Source organism: Beta vulgaris, chromosome 7, assembly GCF_026745355.1.
Source record: "Beta vulgaris subsp. vulgaris cultivar EL10 chromosome 7, EL10.2, whole genome shotgun sequence".
Classification (NCBI taxonomy): Eukaryota; Viridiplantae; Streptophyta; class Magnoliopsida; order Caryophyllales; family Amaranthaceae; genus Beta; species Beta vulgaris.
The window spans coordinates 28014288-28041375 of NC_079208.1; the positions used below are offsets into that span (position 1 = coordinate 28014288).

A 27088-nucleotide genomic window follows, 5' to 3' on the forward strand; every position below is an offset into this window, starting at 1 on the left:
ATCTGAAACTGAGTCTTCAACGTGAAGCATGCCTTACCAAAAAGCCACATTTCTTTAGACAAGATTGCTCTACAGCATCATCAGCAAACTTCTCTTCGCATAAAAAAATAGAGGTCCGTGGAAAATTGGCACATATTTGTACCGCAAGCCAGGTGAAGTCCTGGTTCCCTGAGTCTGGTACTTGCTTCCCCTTGAGTTTAATGAACAATGGTTCAGAAGAGGTTCAAGAGCTGAGTCAATTTTTTGTTGTTACTGATATCCCTGTTGATAATTTCGCTGTAAAGTCATCATCTTTCTCCTTAACATCGAAAAGTCAAGGCAACTGTCCTGTTCGGCATCTTAACCCACCACCTCCTGATTGAAGTAATTTGCAGAATATTACACAGAAACAACCAGATGACCTCCCAAGTCCCACATACAGTTAATGTAGCCTTTGTTCGGCTATCAAAAAATAGGTGACCTGCACAAACCTCCTCTAGGCAAATGGGCATATATTGGTACTCGAAGGCAATCAATTAGATTATATGAACACTGGAAAGAAAACAAAGTTCAAATCAATATTAAATACAGCAAGGAGCCAGTACAATGGCAGTTGCCTCACATCAATCATCCTTTTCTCAACATTCTGCAGGAACGTAACTCTATAAATATATATATGATTTAAGTATACATACCATTGCACTATTTTCAAGTAATCTCTGTATTTCAGTATATAATATACAATTCATAACCATGGTTGAACAACATATCATGAAAAGAATTGGTTATGCTGATACTGTACATTGTACAAACAAAATGTAAGAGTTGCTTATTAAAATTGCTTAGGAAAGTATATACAGCAAATAGGTGTGGCTTTTAAAACCAAAAAAATTGCTGGGGAAAAAAGAAGAACCTATAACTTGAGATGTACTATACATTTGGCCGAAGAGGAAGGGGGATTCTGGCTATATATGATACAAAGAGGCTTTGGAGCACGGACCTATGAGAGTTTGCCACCACGTCAGTTTCAGTTGGCCAAGGAATAAATGATGGGAAAATTCGAGCGGCCTGCTGGACTTAAATTATGGATCTTACTATATAAAACAAAACCACATCTACATGAAATAGCTAAGGGAACTTTTCTTCCTTGATCCACCTTCACCATACAGTTCGTTCCATTGCACGAGCTCACTCATGTTTGTGGATTCTGCTGAGAAGCTTGCACACACCTACAACATTATAGTTATGTTACGTTAATAAAATAGCATAATAATAATTAAAGAAAATAAGACATCAGCTAGCATTAAAAAGTTTATTCGAGAAGATAATGCTCAGCCAACTCACATTCAAGACCCCTATTTAGTCAAAGCAGAATGGACAAATTACCTGTTCTTGCGCATACTTGAAGTCACTCATATTTAAAGGACGAACATCGTCACCACTGTATAGAACAGGTGATCTATTCTCAGCTATCGCTAAAGCTTTTTCCTGCAAAGAGACCAACCAACCACTATAATTGAACAAAGTTGCATAGCACAAATTTAACACATAACCAATTCAGATTTCAGACTCCTCCATATTTGATACTTGACAGTATCAAATTAGAATGCTACCATATAGTATGGTATAATATAGCTCAAAAAACCACCATATCTGTGAATTTGATTATTTCTATTATGAGATGTTAATGGTGAAAAACTTATCCAAATGAGAGAATAATTTTCACCATACAAGTCTCACGACTACCAGCATAACAAATTTCTATTTTAATTTTTTGTCTTTTTTAATATCCCGTTTTGGTGAAGCCAGTAAGACCAAAACACAGAATTTGAGGGCATCATGTTCGTATTTCAGATACGGGTCAACCAGAAAGACACTTTATGATTGTCAATACCTTCTTTTCCGTCTCCAATATTTCTCGGATGGGGCAATAGGCTGCAGTTACACAAAGATTCTGCGCCAAATGGTAGATAGACGAATTAGAAAGTTACTTCCAATACAAAGCACAGTGACAAGCAATTCAAGGTATACAGTTAAAACCTTCAAGTCACTTCCAGAGTATCCATCTGTCATATTTGCAACCACAGCCAGATCAACATCAGCTGCCAGCTCTTCTTTGGCTAAAATTACACTCAAAATTTTCTGCCTGTTAGCCACATCTGGCAGGCCGACCATCAATCTGCCATAAATACAATAAACATAAACATAAATTCATGTACCAAAACAACTACAGTATGGAAAAGGATAAAAGAAATGTAACAACTAACAACCTTCGAGGTAGTCTCCTGATAACAGCTTCATCCAGGTCAAAAGGCCTATTCGTCGCAGCAAGCACCAACACACGTTCTTTATCCTTTGTACGCAAACCATCCCAGTTCACCATAAACTCATTCTTCATTTTTCTCATAGCTTCATGTTCCCCAGGATTCTCACGTCTTCCCAGCATGCTGTCAACCTAAGGCATAGATTCCATCAATTAAGCATAAAGAAAACCGACAGCAACATGGAGAGAGGAAAATACCCATCTCAACCGCACAACACAAAGAAAATAACGTCTTAACCAACCTCATCGACAAAAATAACGCTCGGAGCTATCTTGCTAGCTAGTGAGAACACTGCTTTGACATATTTCTCTCCTTCACCAAACCACTAATCAACATACCAAATAAAAAAGGAAAGTGTAAGTGTAAATAGAGGTCGATTGGGTATACAAGGTGTAAGCAAATAAGAAAAGAAATAATACCTTTGATGTGATGCTAGACATTGATATGTTGATAAAATTTGCACCAGCCTCTGTAGCGACCGCTTTTGCAAGCATAGTTTTTCCAGTACCAGGGGGGCCAAACAATAGTATACCCTTGCAAGGCTGAAATGACGACGACTTAGACACTAGGAGGCAGGGAATCCAGAATGAAAACACAAATGTAGAAAATGGCAAACCTTCGTTAATTGTCCTTTCGAGAATAACTCTGGCCTTTGAAGAGGTAACATCACTAGTTCCTTCAATGTATCTTTCACATTATCCAAAGCTCCAATGTCGTCAAAAGTTACTCCAATTTCACTAGCTGGAATAACATCCACCAGAAGCTTCTTTTCAAATTCATTCTCAGTAGCTACATCCTGAGGAACAAAGAAGCTGGTTAAAGTCCAATTTAATCAGAAGAGCTAAAAGGATGGAAAAATTAATGAAAAACCCTTCCTACACATATACTTCCTTTTCCTCTCATTCTTTTGGCAAGAAGCAAAAAAGGGGGGAGAAGAAAAAGATGCACATCTCATACCTTCAATGACTTCTTTGTACTTTTGGTTTCATTTTGCACACCATGCAATATATTAAGCCCGTGCATAATACTGCAAAAAAAAAGTTCAGTGTTTTACCAAGAGAGATCATGTATATCAAACTAAACAAGTAGCAGTAATATGTGAGGGGACAAGCTCTGCAAGAGCAGATAACCTTTCGCTAGATATGACGACCTTAGAGTCACTTAGTGAAGCTTCAGCACCATTCATAAAGTGATGAGTCAAAGCCCAGCCAATTACTTTGTCCGCATCTGAAAAATCAAACGGACATGTGAGAGCAAACTTGTCATCTGACAAACAAAGATATTCGTAATCAGGGTGTCAAGGTGACTGACTTTCACTTGAAAGCGTTTGATCCTTAATTGATAGCGTCTCAATATCATGACACTCTATTCCAACGCGTGTCAATACCTTCAAAATAGTTTTACATTCATCAGTAAGGATACCATAATCACTGTAATATGCATCTAAGTTGGTAGACAATGTACTAATTCAACAGTTTTGGGAACATATGAATAGAAATATTTCCAAACTATCTTTGGTAACACAGTAGTAACCAATAACTGATCATACCTATGCTGTGGATAGAAAGAGAGTTCCAGAAACTTGATGTTCCTATGTATTTTCAGAACTGTAGTTTAACTTTGTATGATATGACTGAAACTAGTAGCACCTATCACAAACAATAAGCAACGCCATATAGCATAAACCAACAAAGAAGTAGTCCCACAATGATTGGGGGTCGGCTAACATGAACTATAATAAGAAATTGTTTCGGTGGCAAATGAAACAATAACATAAAGTAATGAGTTAGAGGGGGAGTAAACAAAGTATAATGAGAGAGTGACTGAAAAAGTAAGACGAGAGAAAAGTAAGGAAGAAGATAACAAAATAAGGAGCTAAGAGCAAACCAATAAGGGATACAACAACAAATTTGAGAGTTTTGTAGAATAGGATCAAAAGAAACTTTTTGGTGTTTCCATTTCTATATAGATCAGATAACCTATAAAGAAATTGCAAGAAACTTAAAAGATAACTTGTAATGAAGAAAGATCATGGTCGAAGTTGGATGAAGATAGTTCAGATCTGAAGTATCCTGAAGATAAACAAAGCGAAAGTGAAGCTTACCAGAGAAAACATAAGGAGAAACAAATAAAGAGTAAAGAGCAAACTAAAATGAGGAGATACAAAGGTAGATTTGAGAAAACGTACTAGGCTAAAAAGAAGCATTTTGGCTTTTCCATTTCCATTAAAATAAGATAACACATAAAGAAATTCAAAAAAGAAAAATCATGGTTGAAGTCAGATGAAGATAGTTCAGATTTGAAGTATCCTAACCGAGAGTCGAGACTTTGATATCACCTAAGGTTTTAAACCATGTACTACAGAATCATTATATATATATATATATATATATATATATATATATATATATATATATATATTTCTCTAAGTTCTATCAGTTCCTCCCATTTTTCGATAGTTCCGTTTATTGCTTTATAATCGAGCTTTACACAACTACTTAGTTAATATGTTTAGCAGTGTTATGCTGGATTGGCTATTGTTAGTATTGGTGACAACAATATCTTTGAACAATTGAACCTCTTTATGTAGTGCTAGACTAAACATTCTTTATACTTCCTCTTTTTTTTTTTTAGTTGCACCATTTGACATTTTGGCACCATTCATCGAGCAACTTGACAAGCTTTCTCTCATCATTATATAAGAAAAAACATAGACGAATATGATCTTCTTAAATTTGTCTTAATGCAAGGATTCCATATATCAACTTTTTATAAATTTGTCTCGATGAAATAAGAGATATTAATGTCCAAAGAAGCATGTTGAAGTACATGTAAAAAAAAGCAATAGTGCAAATAAAGAAAGTATTTTACAAATAAATTTGTGCAACTAAACTCCTATTTTTCTTTTCTCCCTATTTTTAGGTAATAATTAAAAGTTTCTTTTAATTTGCTCAAAAATTGAACATGTTCACATTAGTTGACTTGTTGGGTGAGTGACTTGATTTATGCACCTATTCCTTCCGATCAATGTGTAAAGTGCTAGAATAATCTCGCACTTAGTATATTGTGCTTCCACTGAAGATATTCAACACTTAAATTAAGTCGTGACATTCTACAAAAGCCACGAAGCAAGTACAAGGTTACGAAAACAACTTCACCCCAGCAAGCCAAATTAATGACAAGAGTATATTCAAATCTGAAACATAATTTCATTCCACTCCTTCCATAACATCTACAAGATAGCCTTATAAAGACATTCTCCGAAAAGCCCTTGAAGCACATATTAGGAGGAGGCTAAAAAGACAAAATCATTCCTCTATCTCTATCCCATTGAACGGCAAAACCAAAAAAAAAAAAAAAGATTCAACACCTCCTTATGCCTGCCAAAACCCATTTAGGAAAGTAGCATGAGAGCAATTTTGGACAATTTAGGAGGGAAATTACTCGCATAGATTCAATTACACCCTTATTGAACACTCACGGCTCATGAGATTTTTTTTTTATAACTAGTAGATTCAAATGCATGCAATGTGTACTTCAAGAAGTTATTAAAACATGCACAATAGTCATAGTATATTAACATTAAATTATAAAACCGGAAAAAAGGACATCTAGGGTATTTTAAGTGGACAACAAACTCATCAAGAGTTTGCTTAGATAATAGAGATATTCGTGCATAACAACCAGGAATCACAATTAAATAAGTTTACCCTAAATAGCTCTTAGGTTACCCTTCATACATTCTATTCTATTAAGGGCATGCTCGGATGGGAATTCATGGCACCCGAATAAAGATATTCACTAAAGTTTAGGTAGTCTTAGAAGAGATGAGGTAAGGATAATGCGAGCATAATCAACGGAAAGGGGTCGCTAGTCAATAATCACAACACCCGAAATTGAGGTTACCCTTAAGGGAACAACATCCAGTTTCTCCCCACCCCCTAAGAATGTTAGATGCCAACAATCCACTTCAAGAGACTTCAGTTATCATATGCCATATATGTCACAATACCCAGTTTCTCCCCACTCCCTCAGAATGTTAGATGCCCAACTATCCACTTCAAGGACACGGGTCCGAATATCAGATATGGGTGCAAACCCGAGTGTCCGACACGCTAATTTTAAAAAAATTGGATATGGGGACACTGTCCTAAATTTAGACGTGGGTACGGGAATACAGTCGTTAGATATAAAAAACAAACTATTTTACAAGTTGAAGTTGAAACGTCACAAGCTCTAGTATTTACAGCTTTAAAAAATAAAAAAGGCAATAAATAATGAACCTATTCCCCCATGTACTTTACTAAACAGCGTGTGAGAGAGGAAGAAGTATATTCCCACTTTTTAGTTCACGTGCTTCCTTTTCACCCCTCCCCTTCCCAGTCTTCCCACCCCACATTAAATAATAGATAAAATATAAAAAAAGAAATTAAAATCAAGACAGACAAATATCTCAACTTTCCATTTTCCAGTACTCTTCATCCTCCCTTCTCTCTCTCCGCTACCATTACCAGAGACGTGGCCAGTAAGATATATTATGAAGACAAAGAGCTGCTGATTCATGAGCTTCTTCTTTAGTCTATATTATGAAAAGAAGGTAGTTGACTTACTCAGTTCAATATTTAAACCTCCTTTCAGATAACGAGGGAAATGACCATTTCAAACGATTTAACCTCCCAAATAAATGCCCCAATATCTCAAGAAATAAAATTGTATATTGTTTGTTCAATTATCAGATCTCGTGTTTACAAATAAGGTAATCAATCGGTCTTCTCTCACTTCAATCGTTCCTTCCTCCCAGATCTAGCGATATCCAAGAGCATAATGACGTATCCGACACAAATCTCTTACCCATAGTTGTGTCCAGTCATGCCGACAAAGTACTCCAGCCAAATTGTCGTGCACTAGTATCACATTATGCCATTACTCTAGCATAAATTTTGGGTCAACCACTATTGTGAAATAAAATAAGAGGATGAGGGAAAAAGAATTCTTTTCTGAGAGGATACTATTACTAATACTTCCATATAGTAACGATTTAGCTACTACTAGTACCACTACTATAAATTAAATAATAGGACAGTAACCATCATCTGATCCATCATACATTTGTCTTCCCATTTATAAATGACCATGGAGACTAAGAAAAACTAGATAATTTTCGTGAAAAAGTGATTATCAGATCTGTCGGATTGAGATTAATAGATATCTTTTGGGTTCGAATAATTTTCTTGAAAAACTAGATAATTTTCTGAAAAAATGATTTCAAAAAGTAGCAAGAAAAAGTGAAGAAGTGTTGCAATAGAAATAGAGCAAACCAGTCAAATGGGTCCGTCGGGTTGAGAATGATAGAGAATATTTGGGTTTAGATTGAACAGTGCTTGTTCAAAACCCAACGGGTTTAAGGATTCAGATATGCTCTTTCTTAGTTCATTTTTGGGACATAAACTTTCTCCATTTTTTATTACTCGTAATGTTTCCCTTTGCACAAGGACCAAGGAGAAGAGAGAAAAAAAAAGAACTCAATGTTCTAGGAGAGAAAAGGAGAAAACATATTGCCAAAAACAGAAACGTTACAAGTAATAGAGAAATACCAAAAAAGCAAAACATTGCAAGTAAAAAGAACGGGGGAAGTATATAACTAAATATGCATATTTAATAGTCATCTATAGCCAAATGTAGCAATACAGATGACATCAACATTCAACAAAAACTATTATTAAAACCAACTATTCTAATGATGAAAAATAGACAAGGACAGTTTAAACTATGAACCCTCTCACAAAAACAGTTCCAACTTCAATTTAATATTGACAAGTTTGACCCCCCTTTTACACTGGACCGGTAAAAAATGAATTAACCCCCTTATTTTCCCTTTTTAGCATCTTCAACCAGTTTCTTCGTCCTCCTCTCTCCTTCCTCCCCTGCCACCAACTCCTCTTCCACCTCCCTGCAACCCTAGAAACCCCCTCCCCTACCAAAAAACACAATCTAGCACAACTAACACATCAATTTCCCCGAAGGCTTCCTCTCTTAATGTCACTGATTCCAAGAAATTATAAGGGAAGCTGGAAAATTTTTAAAAATGAAACCCACTGCCCGTTTTGATAGTAGTTCAACAACCATGACAAATTCACACACAACAAAAAATTCATGTAAAAATCAAAAATCAAAGTGGAATAAGATTTAAAATTCACTAAATCGTTGAGTAAATTCCCTAAGATTGCGATTCATGCAGAACGAGGAAAAAAAAAAGCGAAGAGGAGAAAGAGAGAAAAAGAGCTCGTGAAGAAGGGAAGAAAGTATGAGTTTTTGATGTGGGCGAGAATGATGGTTGGGCGGCAGGGGAGAGGGAGGGGTCCATGGGTGGGAGGGGGAGAGGAAATAGGAGGGTGGCAGAGGAAAGGCGAGGGGGTGCTTCCGGGTGGCAGGGTAGGAGGTGCTTTGGGGTGGCAGGGGAGGGGGTGCTTCGGGGAGGGGAATGTATGGAGACTGGAGAGGGGGGAGAGGAGAGGGAAGATAGGAAAAAAAAGTTGAAGAAAAAAAAACAAATTCACCTGCTCGGACCACTAGTATAGAAGGGGTGTCAAAGTTGGGATTGCTCAATGTTAAATTGAAGTGGAGACTGTTATTGACAGGGGGCCATAGTTGAGACTGTTCTTTTCAACTTTTCCTTCTAATGATTCGAAGTATGGTTTGGTATAAATTTTTTGATAATAGTTACTTGACGTAATGGTTTTTGGGTCGATGGCGTCAAGTTAAAATGCAATTGGGCGCGGGTCAAATTAATTTATCCAGAACACATTATTTTTGGGTTGTTTTCCAGTTGGGTCGACTTTGAATAGTGGTCTAAGAGAGAGGCAACAGTATATTCGAGAGAGTGATATTAACAACTAATAGGAAAATAACAATACTAACTCCGCCTTTCCTAATATAACGAATAGGAAACACTCCCTCCGCTTCACAAAAACCTTTCCTCTTTTCGTTTTAGTCTACTCCATAGAATTCTTCCCTATTTTGCTTCATTCTATTTTTTGTGATCCCATTTCCCTCTTTTATCTTCCCTTAACCCCCCCCCCCCCGAAAACATGGGTATCCTTGTTCTGTTAAATATATAACTGTTCGTGAAGATCTTTCTCTCTTACTCAAATGTCAAAAAAAGGACCAACTTTCCACTAGCACTCTTCTTTCCTTGGTTCTCACTTCTCGTATCTATAACAAGGAAGGTCTTCATGAAATGGAAGAAGTATATATCAAATGGAGAAAGTCTAATGAGAAGTGAGAAATCATTGTTGAACTTCATTACTAAACTTAACGTACTCATTCTTAAAATTAAGTACTAATTTGTGATCTCAAAGTCTAATGAGAAGTGTAAAATCATAGTTGAACTATTTAATTTTCAAAAAAAAATTATTTTGTGCTCGACTTGTTTTTGGTGAAACCTATTTATATAGGTTGCGCCATTGCGGAGAACTGATCACAAGTCAGCCAGCACAATAAACTCTTAACTCACAAATGTTGGTTGAAGTGGGAGCAATCAAGTTTCAACGGCTACTAGAAACTAGAGTGCAAAGCTATGAAGATATGACTTACAGATCGAATGCTAACGATATTTGACTGTGCTTTCAGAGTTTCAGTGTCACGCTCCAACTTCTGCTTCCACTCTAACAGCAGATTCTCGTCCTGCAAAAATCCAGGAAGTTATGGCTGCAACTCTGCAATATCCCAAAAGAACGAAAAGAAAAGATCATTCAGCACCTGCGGCATCTGTATGGTGACTCTGTTTGTGAAAAGACGAGTAAGTTGTTTCATTGTCTTGGATGTATCCTTGTTATTTCTATCACTCATTCGATTAAAATTGTCCTGAACAAAAAAAAAAATCATATGCAATTCATGCCTATTCAAAGCACAAAATCTACAAATCATAAAAAAAGAAATCAGTAACACAATAACAGCACAACAAATAGACCTTACAATCTGTTTGCTTAGTTGTCCTAAATGGTGATCATGGTAATGTAAGTTAGTGTAAATTTGCAAGGAAAATCTAATATCAATATCCCCATAGTGATGAAATTTCATTACAAAACATGAGTTTTCCTATATAAATTACCATTACCACCCAATACCACCTTTCCGAGTGGATAATGAACGGTAATGAAATATTAGGAAGAAAATGGATATTTAGGGATGAGATGCATTACCATGGGTAATGTCAAGGGATTTTCGTTACTAAATTATACTACAATGCATTATCATTATCACTATATATGACCACTAACCAAACGTGCAGTTAAGAGTAATAAATTGCTATCAACTCTTTTTTCTGAACTACAAAAAACAATCTGAAAAAACATGTCATCAAAGAATTACAAAGAACAGAAGAGTAAAATCTTAAATCCTTTTTAAAATTTCCAGTCCAACTTGCTTTCTTTAAGAATACAGAGTAAAGCATTAATAGTATTATACTGCTCAACAACTTTGTATTCTTATGAGCTGTGTGATTCTAAGTAGTATAATAGGTTCTCCAACAAGATACAAAAAAACTCTACATATTGTCTGTGTAGAAGATGTACTATTATGGTTTCTTCTGAAAAGTTTGGTACGTAATGGCAGTAAAATCTTAAATCTTTTTAAAATTTCCAGTCCAATTTGCTTTCTTTAAAAATACAGAGTAAAGCATTAATAGTATTACTTACTACTCAACAACTCTAAGATTCTTATTGGCTGTGTGATTCTAAGTAGTATAATAGGTTCTCCAACAAGATACAAGAAACCTCCACGTATAGTTTGTGTAGAAGATGTACTATTATGGTTTCTTCTGAAAAGTTTGGTACATGATGGTAGTTTATACAAACCTTGTAAAATAAGTTTAAAAGATTTAATCAGAAGTTAAGGGGAACCAGACATGACTGATGTAAACCCAAGATACAATCTGAAATTTATCAAATTGCTACATCCAAATGATTCTTTTCACTCAATTGCAGCAATGAGCAACCCTAATGCAAACAACAAAAATCTACACTTGCTTTTAAGTCTCACTCTTCCAAGTTCCGTGTTCCTTTTTTTTTTGAAAAAAAGGAAAACTATCATGCGGCATCTTGTCAGATTAGTTTTGATGTATCTTTAGAGTCCACATTTTTTTTACAATATTTTCCAATATTAAACAAAAGATATTACTATATTAGTGGTCAAAATTGCGCAACGGAGACTGGAAAAAGAGTAGAAAAATTTTGAAAACTGGAAAGTATAATAAGAAAGAATCATCTCAATGAATTAATTTCTATAGTCACAAATATGATTCCAGTACGCATACCGGAAAAGCAAAATCAAGCAGAGCTGTGTGATTGCTGCCAAATTTTGTAAACAGTAAGCCACCTGGATGAGACTGCCAAAGATTTTTGCATTTCACAAAACATAAAATGTCAGAAACATTAACGTCTGTCAAGTAGGGACTAAATATGCCAAACATAAATAAATACCTTCTCTTTTCGGCTATCTGCTTGAGTGTGGGAGGCAATCACAATCAATTTCTCGGGCAGATTTTCAAGCTTGCTTTTTAGTTCCCCATATGCGTCAGGATTCCCTGCCATGCACTTCTCCATATCTTTCAGGTACAAAATCATCGGGCCATTTTTACATTCATCTTTTGCAACCTATTATTAGAAACATCAAAATAGTTTTATAAAAAGGAAAAGGAAAAAAAAAAAAAGCATTTATGTTACACAACATTAATATCCACCTCAAAGATTTCATTCACTGCAAGTCTGTCAGCATCATCACCACCTGAATTTTCTAAGCATAACAGGTCACCTACGGATAAGATAAGAGACAGCTAATTAGACCCAATTAAGAGAGAAATAAACCCTGTGGACACAGAGCTGTTGTTCTAGCAATACAAGAAACCATGACAGAAGATTACCTGCACAAAAGAAACCATGATCAGTTTCACAACGGCCTCCAAGATTGTTTCCCTCAGGAATGGAATTGTCAAATCTGACACCAATCTTTGATGACTGGTTTTCCTTAAAGACAAGGACAACCTTCCCTCGGTTACCATATGCAGGCCCCCTGCAAAACAAACAAGCAAAATTTAACACATAAGTTTTTTCCCCTCAGCTGCATTGCTGGGTATTGTTTACTTCCTCATGTTTTAAATACATGATTTTGCCTCAAAATAACAGCCCAACAAATTCCTTGATCGAAGTTTAGTACCACCTTTGCTTTTGAAAACACTTGACAAAATATTGGACGATAAGATCTTTAGTTAGGCATTTGTACAATCATAAATAATTAAAATTTCATACAGACGAATCTACCAAGATCTTACCTGACTATATTTACTTAAAGAAAACTCATAACTGATAGTCAAAGTGCACTATGTGAAAAATGCAATAAATACAAAGTGAAACAATTATTTGATAGGAAGGCAGTTGTGGGACAACCATCTCTCATTCTGGTCTAATTTCACACAAGCATTTAGGGGAGAGAAATCATGCTAAACAGTATAAAAAAAGGGAACGTGCCATTTTTACAAAAAGAAGATATAATAACAAATTAAGATTCAGGACAAGAGAAATAAGACAAAAAAGACACCAGTTGATTACAGGCCCATATTGATATAACAATTCACATGTTCTCAACATTACCTCAACGGCAGTAGCGGTGGAACCCCAGAAGGCATTGATCCTACGAATTTTACTCTATCACCTGCATGGAATTCATGAAAATAAGACGAAGTCTGAGGTCATAAAAGTATATACAGCATATGCATATATGAAAAATTGATGACTAATCATAAAAGAAAAGCCATTTCATTTCTGAAATTACATTTGCAAGCCCCCAAGCATACATTTCAGTTTCACAGCTTGTTCGGAATATTTTTAGAAGAGTACAAAGAATCTTAAAACATATATGCATACACACTCACACGCACACACTTACATGACATGTATATGTATGTGTGTGTATACATACTTGTTGGTTGTGAGAGCATATTAACTATTAACGCTTTCGAGTTAAAAAAACATCCTCATTAGCATCGAGTTCTTAAGAACAATTTGTCATGACCTATCTTTTGTGTTGCTTAAAAAGAGAAAATAAATATAAAGAAGAAGACTTCAAAAAGCATGCGAAATTGACAAACAAAATATCATTAGTCAAGAAAATATTATGAACATGAAACGGCCAGCATATATAACAAAAAGAGTGACATGTTGACAAATAGGGAGATCTATCTATATTACATAGAAAAAACAAAAGCCACTAAAGTAAGATCCCTCCTAAAATTCTCTCCTCAAACATTACGATTTATATATGATTGCCTTGGAACTATAAAAGGAGGTATATACTCTATAGGACATTTTACACATGCTTGCATCGAAAATTGATTTTAGTTTATTTAATACGATCATTATTTACAAATGCTTAAACACTTTCATGTATATTAATCAGAAAAAATCAGCATGTACCTAGAAGTTTCACAGACTGGACCACATGAACACAGAAAGAGACAGTGTAAAGAATTAGACCTTCTTTAAAAGTGTATTTTTTTGAAGATGCCGTTGATGCTTCTTGCTTTGGAAGACGCTGAGCTAAAAGAGCAGATCCATTAGTGATGTCCGCCTCAACACTTGAAGCTTGTTTCTTATGTCGTAAGGAAGCCACAACTGATGAGCGTTTTGCATGAATACTAGCTTTCTCGGGTCTCGAATGTTCTCTAGAAGAATCAGCTTCCTTCACAGTTGATCCCTGAAACAGTGAGAACTTTAATGGTCTTCTCCTATCTTTCTCAACAAACATGGTAAACAACCATGGAACCAACATTACAGTTGATGGTCACAGTATGCTCAGCTCAGTTAAGAATCTTTGAAAATAGGACAGACTAAAAGAAGCAGGCAGACAAAAATAAACTTACAGGCAAAAGAAGACTGTCCACTACAAGAAGTTTTGCACTAAAATGCTTGGCCAGGGCCTTTGCCAAAGTTTCCTGATATATCTCTGAACCTGTAATGTATAACTCGGATATTAAAATATATAAAGTATGAAGAAATCTATTACATTTACAAAAAAACATCTCCAACGGTTTTTGGGGAAGATTAAGAAACCTAACTTTGAAACTGATACTCTCTAACATTGATCATCACTAAAAAAGTGAAGGACGTTTTGAGAAAGAAAAAAAATAATGCCGTGAACACTCCAAGACATCTCATTTAACATGAAAAGTTTTTGTCCAAAACTTCATTTTGAAGTTACTTACCACCCAAGTAACTACTGATAAATCTAGCATGTACTCAAAAGAAGCTTGTGGTATGAAAATATTTTAATGGTAGCGTTAAGACTCACTAACTCAGATAGCTACAATACCTGCAGGTCCAGATAAAAGTATCCTGGGGCTCACAGTAGAGAGATCTGACACAAACTTCACCATATGGCTACACTTCAAGGGCATGAATGCGGCAGCGACCAATAAATTCTTAGTATTCTCACTGTTTCATCACATAATTTCAGTAAGAGCTTAAATCATGTAATATTAACAGGAAGAAATGAGAAAGTTCTCATGCTCATAAATATTACTCAATTGTCTAAGCAGAAAGCAGAAAGGACTTCATGCTTGAAAACAGGAAATGAACAGAACAACGTACTAGGAATGACAAAGAAACAACAAATGAATATACCAACACTATGATATATTCCCAGTCTTCTCATCTCTGATTTCAGTTCTCATACACACAAAAAAGGACTAGAAACAAAGTCTAACAAAATGTAAAGAGGCTGCGAAATCAGTTAGGCTTGATCAGGCTACATCAAATTCTGCTTGGAATCTACATAAACTCAAAGATATATTATAGAATATTTTGTGAGCAACTTACCAAACATATCGATTTTGTTTGTTTTGAATTTCGATATCCCTCCAAAACATGATTGATGGAACCCAAAAATATAACCAAAAGCAAACACGAGTAAGCTGAATTATGTTGGCATCAAATTGAAGTGGCAAAGGCCTTAAAATTCCATCTCTTGGGAAAAATACCAGGTAAATTCTTCTTCATATCTTGTTCCAACTTCCCCTTTATGTCGAATGATTTATTATTTAAGGTAAAATATTAATTCGGAAACAATATTGAGGGTTTCCGATTTCAATTGACATGCAATTAGCTAATTCCATGATCACGTATAATAAACCATAGTAAAGTCAATAAAGTTAAAGTTAAAAAGACGAGGTCAAATATTGAAGGAAAAGGAGAGAATCGAAAGTGAAATAAATAAGAAAGGAGGGAAGAAAGGTAAGAAGTTTGAGTGTTCTTCTCCCGGATTTTGGGACATATTTCGGATTGCGGTAGTGGTACTAAACCGGAAAGTCTAACTAATGTAGTTGTTCTATAAATATAACTTAGGTAGTTCTTTTCACAAAGTGCAATATATTTGGCAGTTGTAAGCGAATACATATATTAAATGGAAGCACGATACAAATACTTGTGTGAATAAATAATAGAATAATTAACAAGGATTACAGATTTACAGACCATCATTCCTCAACAAAGAATTGATGACCTTATGCTAAATCCAGCAAAGTCAACATAAAAACAAAATTACCCCCTGTACATACACTTCTCTTCTATCACCTCCACTGTCCTGCACTGCTAGTGTCTCTGACCTTCCTATATAGCTAACACCACTTCTGCCTAATAAAGAACCAACTTTGTTCACCATTTCCACCCTTGCCGCCACTCTTCCACTTCAAACAGGAGCAAGAAATTGTGGATCAGCCAGTAAAATTACCCAAAGAGGGGAAAAAACCTATCGACCAGTCAAAAATCAGGGCTGGATTCTAACTCCCTCTTCAACCAAGAATCTTATAAGGGAAAAGGATACATGGCCAACAGAGTTCTTAAACCTTTTTTTCAGTATAGTAAGTATTGTCACTTCTTAAATATTCTTTTAATTTGGGATCATCCCAACACATTTACACATAATTATATATTAGGAAAAAAAAATATATATATATATACATACAATGTAGACATAAATATATACTTCTTTCGTTCTTGTATTACTGTCACATGTCCTTTTAAGAAAGTTTCTTACTCCCTCTGTCTCTAAAATATAGTTACACTTCTCTTATCAAAAGAACCAAGGAAATAAGGAGAAATTGGTGAGAGAAATGAAAAAAATTGGGGTTAAGGAGAGAGAAACAATTAAGTAGGGAGATGTGAGTGATAAAGTAAAAAGTGATAGTGGACCTTATGTCCCAGAAGAGAGAGAAATTACCAAGTAAATTTTTGTGAAATGTACCAAAAAGGCAAGTGAGAAAATCTTTGTGAAACAAAGGGAGTATTAATAAAAATACCCGTTTTTTAACCCTTGTCCCTTCAAGATGCCCATATTGCCCTACCAAATCAGTGGAATGTCATACTTCTAATACTTAATGCCACTCTAAGAAATCCATTTTCTCTCTTCATCTGTACTTAGCACATGGATGTCCGTGATCCCCCCTTCCACTTTTCCCTCTCTCTCAATTCTTATGCCATCCCTACATGTAGGGATAACACACAGAGACAGATTATGTCTGTGCATGTATATAAAGACAAAGACATGGTCAAACACAAAAGCAAATGTGTCCATGCAAGTGTGTATATGTACTCCCTTGAACACACACATGCATATATGTATATCCATGCAATGACATTGTTTACCCTACTTCGTTTCAATTAGAAATAACAAAAATAATTACAACAATTACAAAGTGATTAAATTACCCACTAACTCGGGAGCTATGTTACAAGGACATAAGATTGTGAACCAGGTATGATGGTCGAGTGTCTATTCCATCATGGCTCAAAATTTGCAAGAAGCTTGGACACAAGTGCAAGTACACAACTTCCGTAAACCATAACACCGACTCCAAAAGAATTGTGCATGGCCTTTGACATCTATTTATTTTCTGAAAAGGAAGTTTGCAAATTTCACTTGTTTACCTACTATGTTACTCTTGGAAACTCATATTAGACATCGATAGTGTTTAGACTATGCTACTTTATGAAAGATATGGGTTGATCCAACTAAAAATTGACGTGTCAATTACAGATTCTGTGAATGATACAGCATTAAATGTCTCATATTGGTAGATAAACTGAAGGGTTGGGTGGGAGATACATAGCTAGCACACCAACCAAGTCTAATAGCACATATAAACACTAGAACAGGATGAGCAAGGGAGGAGCAACCGTAACCCAACTAGGTAAAACACCCTAGCTATGAGGGAAACTAACCACTGAGCTATCAGACATGTTTCTCTCATTGATAAGAAAGAGAATGCGGAGAGTAGTCTAAGCATATAATATAGACATAACACAAGCAGCACCAGAGAGGAGAAGTAGCACACAACAGCAATTTTCCATATATTATACGAAAAATTGTAACATCCAGGTTATAAGAATAAACAGCACGTGCAGCAAGAAATTTAGGCCACCAACCTTAAATAATATGGGAAACTCTCCAAGGACACATCAATATCACAAGCTGCAAGAATCGCCTTGCGCAAAGTATCTTTAAATGCTTGGCGTCTGGTTGAAACTAAAGTTGGGCGATCAAGATCCTTGAGTAATTCCCTAAGTTGTCTTTGCTCCTCCAACAATTTTGAAAGACTGCCACTGAAATCAAAATCAGAGGTAGATGACCTTGCAAGCAGCTGCAAAAGTGGCCTGAGTTCACTATTTGTGCCAGGGACCAGTCCTTCCTCAGTATTCAAGCCAGTATCCTTTGCCACATCAACTATATTCATATTCTCATCAGACACAGGACACACTTCCTTCTGATTCAAAGAAGCATCACGATAGTCCTCGAGCTCCAAGCTATCATTCATGTCAACATCACATATACCATTATCCGATGCCCCAGAAAGTGAAGCCATAGCTGAGTCCTCATCATTGCCTCTTGAAGGAGGAAGACGTGAAAGACGCTTGCTAAAGGTTGACAGTGAAGCCAATATTGATGCTCCAGCAACAGCAGATGAAGATGAATCTCTTCCTCTTGCTTTGGTATCTTTGCCTGTATCTGGGGCGCTATGGGCCTCTAATATGGCCAACGACGATGGTAAGCCAGGAGCCGCCAAAGTGTCCATTGAAAGTTGCTGTAATATCTGCCAATTTGTTAAGAAAAATGGCATGCAACAAGCTACCAAACTACTTTCTAGGCTTTCATTAAAAAATCCACGATTGACACATCAAATCAGTTTATTACGCAACAAGGTGTCAGTACGCAAACACACAAACAATAAAAATAGTACTTCCTCTGTTTCAAATAGATGAAACGGTTTAGACTTTTGCACTATTCACACAGTCTTTTGACCGTATTTTGTGATTTTTACGTAAGGAAAAATATAGTCATGTGGGACCTTGTTAAATTTGTCTATATATACTTTCAGAATATCAACTTTATTAGAATTTCACATGTAGGGGATAGGGATATTAATAGTTGAATTATGCATCGGCAAACGTGTCCAGAGAAGTGTGTCAAGCATACTGAAACAGAGGAAGTAATAAATAAAAACCGTACTTCCTCCGTTCTTTTATTACTGCAAAATTTCCCTTATTTGGAAGTTTAATATTAATTGCGACATTACTAAATTTGACTATGTTTTCTCTCTCTCTTTCCTTATCACATGGGTCTCTTTTTTCATCTCTTTCTATCTCTCTCTATCTCTCTCATCTCCTTAAAAAATGTGTAACCCCTATATGTTGCAATTACAAAAGAACGGAGGAAGTAATAATTAGGATTAGAAAAGGCTTGACAGAAAAATTGAAAATAACAATCTTATTCCAGAAGGATACATAAGCATATTTCCCAACAGAACCAAAGATCAGCTCATCACCGCCAGTTAGAGTCAGAGGAGAGGAACTCTTGTGATGGGCCTTGCCATTCACTTGCACGGAACCTTTTCCTCCTGTAATTTCTAACTTGATAATAGATGAAGCCCCTCGCTGAAGTTCAGGGAAAAAAAGCAAGTCAGCGTGCTCCACTCATTCACATGCAAATTCAAATGAAGAACAAATTACCACAATGTGCATACCTCTGTGCGCTGAAGTTTGCATAACATTTTACTAATAGAAGGATCATTTAGCCAGAGATCACACTGACGGCCATGACCAACAGTGAATTGCGAACCACGTACAAACTCGTGCGGATTCTGCACAATAAAATCAAAGCAACAGGTCAAATTAACTGTCACTGAAAGGATAAGCATTTTTACAATTACAGACATATTTTACTAAATAGACAATCCCATTACTGGAGTGAAAAGTATATTAGCCTTCTTTTCTCAATATCTTATAAACATCTAAAACACCAATCAGCCAATATGGAATCCTCAGTTAGTTGAGAAAGTGGAGAAGTCCAAAAATGCAAAACCATGAGTCCACAAGGCCAGACCACTATCCAAAAGATTCAGAGAAGAGATAAAAGCACTAAAAAGAAAGAGAAAAAAAGAGCTAAAGATGTAGATACATTCTTCTTTAGATCCCAACAAAAAAGAGTATTGTAGTTCACTCTCAAAATAACCTAGGTCAAAAATTCCCTTCAACGCACAACTTCTCAATTTTCGTCTTATATGTCTACTCTACGTCACTATCTTCACCATAGATTTCACAAACGTCACTATCTTCACCATAGATTTCACAAAAAGAGAATTCTCAGAGTGTAAGAACTAGAGAGCACATATGGCATAGGATCCTGTTGCAGATAGTTATACGGATTCTTCTTTTGACCGAGTACCCTGTTAAATACTTGACACTTCAGCATTGGCACAGACTCAATTTTAGACCAAAAAAGTTGCAAATTCTCATAAATTAACCAAATTCGATACCACAACACTTACCCGTGTCCGAACTACTACTCGAATCCGAGTAACATAGGCATAAAACCCAAACACTAGAGCAATAGATAAATCAAGTAACATCAGCTTTTGCAAAATTCCAACCAGAATAGAGGCAAACAAACATTTCCAAGTGAACCAAAACCATTCTTTTTATAATCATTTTCCGGGATCTGAAATCTAAACTCGCAACACCCTCTTTCAGCCCAGAAAATCAGAAGCTTGCAAACACAACCTTAGTTATTCCCAATTTTACACAAGTCTTAAGCACATGTCCGAGTATCTGAACCAAGTCATACGTTGAACTTGGATCCAAGTCCAGATGTCAAACAAGACCAATTATGAAAAATTATACATGAAGTTCGCCATATATATGAAGTGTTTAGTGTACATAGCCATATATTGTCAATAACCCAACATAAGGATGAGATGAAGGTTGTAAGTTTGGGGGACAAAAAAGTTGCAATTGTTAATGCATCAGAGCCACAAAAGTGGCATGAACTAATTGAACATTTCGCTAAACAACCATCATAGAGGAATTAACAAAACGGAAAACATCCAGTCTATAAATGTAAATCACAAGTGTCGAAACATGCTTATTAAGTTATGCTTGAAAAAACAATTTAATCCCTTAACTTGTCGATAAATATAACAATCGTAATTTCTAAGTATTTCTGGGATCAAAATATGAGTTTAGAGTCTCCTTGTACATTGTTTTCAATAACATAGATATGCATATTGGCTTACAAATTGTAATAGCTAAGAGTCAATAACAAAACAATCTATTATGAGTTTAGAGTCTCCTTGTACATTGTTTTCAATAACATACATATGCATAATGGCTATATAATTATAATAGCTAAGACAATAACAAAACTATCTATCAAGAAATGTTGCAAGCGATTCAGATACGCATGTTTACCGAAAGAAGTGAAATTTGAAAACTTCCTTTTCAGAAAATAAATAAACGTGAAAGGCCATGCACAATTCTTTTGGAGACGGTGTCATGGTTTACGGAAGTTGTGTACTTGCACTTGTGTCCAAGCTTCTTGCAAATTTTGAGCCAATGGATAGAGGTAAAATTGTTTTCTTGTCTATAAATATTTTTAAAAATTTTAACATTTTTTACAAATTTCAAACAAGAATTGTTACCATATCTATAAATATATTAGTTATACTATATCTTCAAATATGTGATTGATTTTATTGATATTTGTTAAAGGGACAGAAAAACTACAAATTTCAAAATACTTTCACCATGGTAGGAAGTTTAACCCTATATGTTATATTTTAGCAATAGACTTTTTTTATAGATTATCATGTACGACTTTCAAATTAATATTTTAGTATTATTTGATACCCATCTATAGGTAACTATTTGTTTTTTAACGATATTTCGACCATGGCTCGCGGAAAATACTAGTTCAACCCTATATAAAACAACAATAAATAGGATGGAAAGGAGTTAAAGAATATTATAATTTACTCCATTACGGCATCACCATCCAAAAGCCAAGGAGCAATTACATTTGACTTCTTCAAAATGGACACAAGGTCAAAGAAGCAATTGATGATATATGTTAGAATCAATTATAATTGTTTGAGCCCTTCCAATTTATATGCAGGAACAGATGTTTGTCCCAAAAACTGGGACAAAATTTGCTACTTCCTCCGTTTCCTTTTAGATGTTACACTTTTAACATCACGGACTCCTAGACAATTTTTGGAGAGGAGAGAGATACAGAAAGAAAACAAAAGGGTCCCATGTGATAAGAGAGAGATAGAGAGAAATTATTACCCAAAATGAAAGTGTAACATCTAATTTGAAACTTCTTAAAATAGAAAGTGTAACATTTAATTTGAAGCGGAGGAAGTATTTGCTTTTGAATAATTTTACAATAAAGTTGCTTTTTTTGAGTGCAAAGCCGCATATGATACAAGCTCCAAACATTATCCGCACGAAAAGTAAATAAAATCATTCACAGGTGGTACAGCTTTAGATTTTCTGTATTAAGTGACTTCAACATGAGCAACTCAACTAAACAGCTAGATCTATGATCTATCCTGAAATTCTAAAAACAGAGATGACAAGTTGGTAACATGGTTTTCCAAAACCAACCCAGTAAAAAAGAAGGTTACTATACTCATGTGTCTTGATTAGCTCTACAGAGAGTAGATCTATGTTCGATAATGAAGAATTGTCATTCCAAACTCAATTCAGGCCAATAACTAGAAATATCACAGAGTCCATATAATTAAAATTTTGTTGTTTAGCTCAACAAACAGCATAATAAATACCTAGAGCATTTACATAGACTCCCATGCTCTTTGGTTTCCTTTTAAATGGAGTTTCCCTAACCTAGTAATTTGTATTTATGTGGGCGATTCACTCTATCAATACTCTGCTAGGGATAAAAGAAAGACACACAACCCCTAGGAAGAAAGAGGACACCACATTTTGGAGAAACTCAACCATGTTTCAGAGACACATAACCCCTTAGAAGAAGGTATTAAGAAGAAAAGGGATACTAAAAAGAAAGCATTTCTCTCAAAAAGCGCTCTGATTCCTAATATACTGCTAATACCAAAAAAAACAAAGGCAATGTATCCAATTGGCCACGTGGCACTCCTTTCAAGCTCTGACATGATGCGATATCATCTCTAACATGACATTTTTGGGTAATCTTGTGTTACACAAACAAAATATAGAGACTTCGTAAGATGTCTAGAACCTTAGACCTCTTACTCTACATGTAATTAATCAACCACCAAGCTAAAGATTCTATTTGTAGAACAGCAAGGCTAGGTAATAAAAGTCTATAACCATCTGCCTTAGTACAAAAATAATAAATCAAAATGTGGGCAAGAGAAACATGATAGCAGCAAGTCATTTTTCAAAAACCAAAAGAAGGAAATTTTTCATCGACAATCATCAACTATGACATGGCACCTCATTGGAAAATCTCCTTCTACTCAAAATAAGCAAAATCAGTAAGTAGGGACCCTCAAACCGCATCCTCCGACATTAGCTGGCATCACAATACCACCAAGCTACAACTTCAATAATAACAGAATTTCAAACTGTCACTACACATTGCATCTCCCAATTTATGTAAAATAAAGTATGTATACCTTTTACCACCACTTCAATAACACACAACTACTGACAATAAAGTCACAATAAAGTAACAACATAAAGCTCATGAATTTTAGAACTTCACTGGTGAACTTTTTTCTAATAACAATCCATGATATAACACAATTGTACATCAGCTTAGTCACTCATATAAAAAAGCTATGTAATAATAAGTGACAAAAATCATTGTAAAAATAGATTTTGCAGTATTTCATAAACCAACCTAATACTTTTTTTTTGCTACAAAACTTAACCTAGAAATATCAACTTTCAAACTGATGTATAATTTATAGTTTCAGTCTATTAAATAACTATAGACTTAGAAATCCAAATTTTTGGCTAATCAAGCAAACTACTATAATAGTTAGTTTACTACTTGTCGGTTAATCTAAAGAAATTACGTGTTCAATAACTTCAATTATAACTCAAATAAATAAATAAATATATATAGTCCATCAAATAGAATTGGTAATATCAAATTACATTCAACTACTTTTAATCCAACACTATCTTATATTTCACTTTAACTACATCAAACAACCCCAGACACAGACCAAGCCAATCATTAGTTCTCTATGCATTTTCCATGCATCTCTGAGGCAGTATTAGTCCCACGTGGCAATACCGCAATAAGAGAGTTACACCAAAGCTGTTAGCATAATGTAACTAGGGAGGTTCAATCATACTTTTTTTCCTTCTATTGTCGTACTTGCCGACATTAGGCTATCTATTTTGGTTTTTCTAGAGCAGCCAGCCAGCGCACCTGTATAACACCCTATCTAACATGAAGTACAAGAGTTTGGAAACCATTAAAGTAAGAAAAAACAAGGAAACTTTGTATTGGGCTGACAACTCGAAAACACTGACATCTTCAGCATAATCTCTTCATTTGCAAGTCTTATTACCCATTAAAAGTATTTGCTTCGCAGGATAGAGTAGCCATAACCTCCAAACCATGAATTCATCATACTCAACTGAATTCAAATTCATCAAATTGACCAACTTTCTGATTCTAAATGTTTTTCTTAGTACATCAAAAATGACAACAATCCACACATCAAATCCAATTCACAAAAACCTTTCTACTAGTACATCAAAATCACAGCAAATGAGAGACCGCGAAAATATACAGAATGCAAAAATGAACAAAAATCATGAAGAAGCAAACAAACGTATCATGATACTAACCTCAGAGAACTGCGAAATGAGCTGGGCCCAGGCAGGCTGCTCACTCTTAATATTCTTCTTCAGGCGTTGCCTCTTCAACGCCGACTTCGTATCTTTCTCATCTACCACAGCATCCTCTAAAGCCACTAACAAACAAAGAAATTGTAAATTCAGCCCAAGAAACCAATTGATTAATGAAAAATAAAACATGCAAATGAAAGAAATTACTCACCTTTAGCTTCAACAGAGGGAAATTTATCAGGAAAGTTCAAATCTGAGGGTTTAATCGAATCGGTAGGCGGCAAATCAGCGGATCCAACCTCAGGAAGATCTCGAGATTCCGAATCCAACTGATTAGCTACCACAGCTTCAAATGGTTGTTGCGAAACCGATTTCTCCTCCGTTGAGGACGAAGCCTCCGATTCCTTTACCAAATTCAACAATCAAATCAATTAAATCATCAACAAATCCAAGAAATCTCGAATCAAAATCATCTACTTCCGCCAAAGATTACACAAAACGGAAACCCTAACTTTAAAGAAACGCAACCTTGGAACGTTTGGAGGCAGGAAGAGGAGAATCAAGAGGACGTTTCGAAGAAGAACTACTTCGCCGAGTTTCCACCATAGCTACGAAAAAATAAAGCTTTCTCTCTCCTCAACTCCTTCTCGATCTGAACGTAGTTTCGCAGGGAGAGAGATTTAGAGAGATAAACAGATGGCGATTTAGGAGAGAGAAAAACGGACAGGAAGATCAGTTGAAGAGCTTCTTATGCGTTCTTCTTAGGTGAGGTTTTTTTATTCTTACTTCAATGATCAGTGGCGGGCCGGGCCGCCCAAAAAATATACACTACTTGGACCGGGCCAACTTTTTTAGACCAAAGTTTGCTTTTAGGGCTAAAACAACGCCCTTTTTGGACCAAAATTTGATAAAAAAGTTCTTTTTAGATTGCTCAATTCGTCTCAACAAGAAAATCGGATCAGACCAGAGCCATGCCCAAGCCCATGCATTTTTCGGACCGCGCCGGACTCGCAGGTCGAGCTTATTTTAATCCATTCTACCTCATGTCATAATATGTGAAGAATTGTTGTACTTGGAAACGTTTGTAAATATTTAATATATACTACCTCTGTTTTTATTTAATTGCAACATTTATTTTTTTGCACAAACTTTAAAAAATGAGAAAAGAGAGTATAATTGACTCACTTGCCCCTGCCACTAGTACTGTAATTAAATGGGGAGAGTAGGTGAAGTAAAGGTAATATAGTCAAATTATTCCAAAAGCAAACCTGAAAAGGAAAATATTGCAACTAATAAAAAACACCTAAAAATAGAAATTGTTGCAACTAAATAAAAATAGAGGTAGTATAGGAATCGACATAAAGTAGAAAAATCGAAAAATGGGCTGGAGTAACATTATTTGTTGGAATTGTTCTACTTTCTTCCATTATCATAGAAGATTTGAATTTAATACTGGAGAAAAGGAATTTATGTTACTCCATATTATTGCTTCTAATTTTTCGTTTAATTCGGTCAGAATATATGGTTTAGCACATCATTGGAGGAAAAATGTTTGTTTTTAGTGAATGAATTGTTTAAAAACTCTTTCTTTTTTTCCTAATCTACGCATTGAAATTTTTACGTTTGTCTATGCAGAATTTTAACCATTTATATTGTTAATTTATTTAAAATTAAAATTTTTTTTTGAGAAAGGTTGATACTTATAAAAATTACCATATGTAAAGGCTCTAGCAATTCAATTAGTTGGGCACATTCTTGGGATGTTAATGTTAACCTTATCTTTAACCATTTTAGATGATCGTTATCAATAAGATGGTCACTGATGACAAATAAAAAAAAGTTTCAAATATGAAACAAGAAACACTAAATATGACGTGAAGATTTAATATAAATTAACATTAAAACAAAAAGTTTGACACCTTCCTTTTGGATACATACATATTTTTTGAGCGACATTTAATTAGTGGCTGACTTTTAAATTTTAAATTATAAACCATATTTGTATCTTTATTACTATATAAATTAACCATATTCGTATTTTTATTACTGAGTCATATAGCAATTTTATCTGGTTGATTTTTCGTCAGACTAATAATTGGTTTACTCTTTCAGATATCATTAGATGACAACTAGTAATAAAGGGTATAAAGATACCTTCATATTAGTGTGATGCTAAAACTAGAGGGAAAAGATGAAGTTCTGTTACAAAAGGGTTGTAGTTAATGCAAAAACTGCAACCATTAAATTAAGGGTTGCAATTAGCCCAAAATACGCAGCGACGCAACCCTTTAGTAACAAAGATTGCGGTTTTAGGGCTAATCGCGACCTTTGAGAAGTTTACATTATGATTTTATGGTTTGTGTCATTCGTTTCATTGTTATTATGTGACTTCCTTTAAATCTCTATTATATAAGGGAAAGGGGGAGCGATGGTTTCCTCTTTTGAAATGCCTATTTTACCCCCCTTTCCTTTCTAAATTACAAAAGGAATGTCAAAATCAAAATCGACACTCAAAGAAAACTACCAAAAATTAATTTACAACTCTCACTCACAAATCATTCACAAATCACTTAAAAGAAGAAACTTTATAAA

At 35.2% G+C, this 27088-nt stretch overlaps 1 protein-coding gene across 2 annotated transcripts; it reads right to left on the reverse strand.

The window, feature by feature from the left end:
• Positions 1-782: 782 nt before the first annotated feature.
• Positions 783-25251, reverse strand: LOC104899096 (hypothetical protein). 2 transcript variants are annotated; one of them, XM_010686232.4, is made up of 27 exons: positions 25025-25251; positions 24708-24900; positions 24497-24612; positions 19372-19488; positions 19133-19282; positions 17777-18441; positions 14667-14788; positions 14218-14306; positions 13832-14051; positions 12950-13010; positions 12223-12371; positions 12043-12113; positions 11783-11956; positions 11617-11688; positions 10062-10166; positions 9897-9986; positions 3615-3690; positions 3434-3530; positions 3261-3330; positions 2920-3099; positions 2723-2845; positions 2545-2628; positions 2250-2434; positions 2020-2158; positions 1874-1933; positions 1366-1467; positions 783-1208 (listed from the first exon to the last, which is right to left on the reverse strand). In XM_010686232.4, exons 1-27 carry the CDS (start codon positions 25100-25102, stop codon positions 1095-1097), a joined length of 3702 nt encoding a protein of 1233 aa, XP_010684534.1. In that variant the 5' UTR covers positions 25103-25251; the 3' UTR covers positions 783-1094. The 2 variants fall into 2 exon arrangements, with proteins under 2 accessions (XP_010684534.1, XP_010684533.1); XM_010686231.3 differs by having other exon boundaries at positions 24497-24621.
• Positions 25252-27088: the final 1837 nt, after the last annotated feature.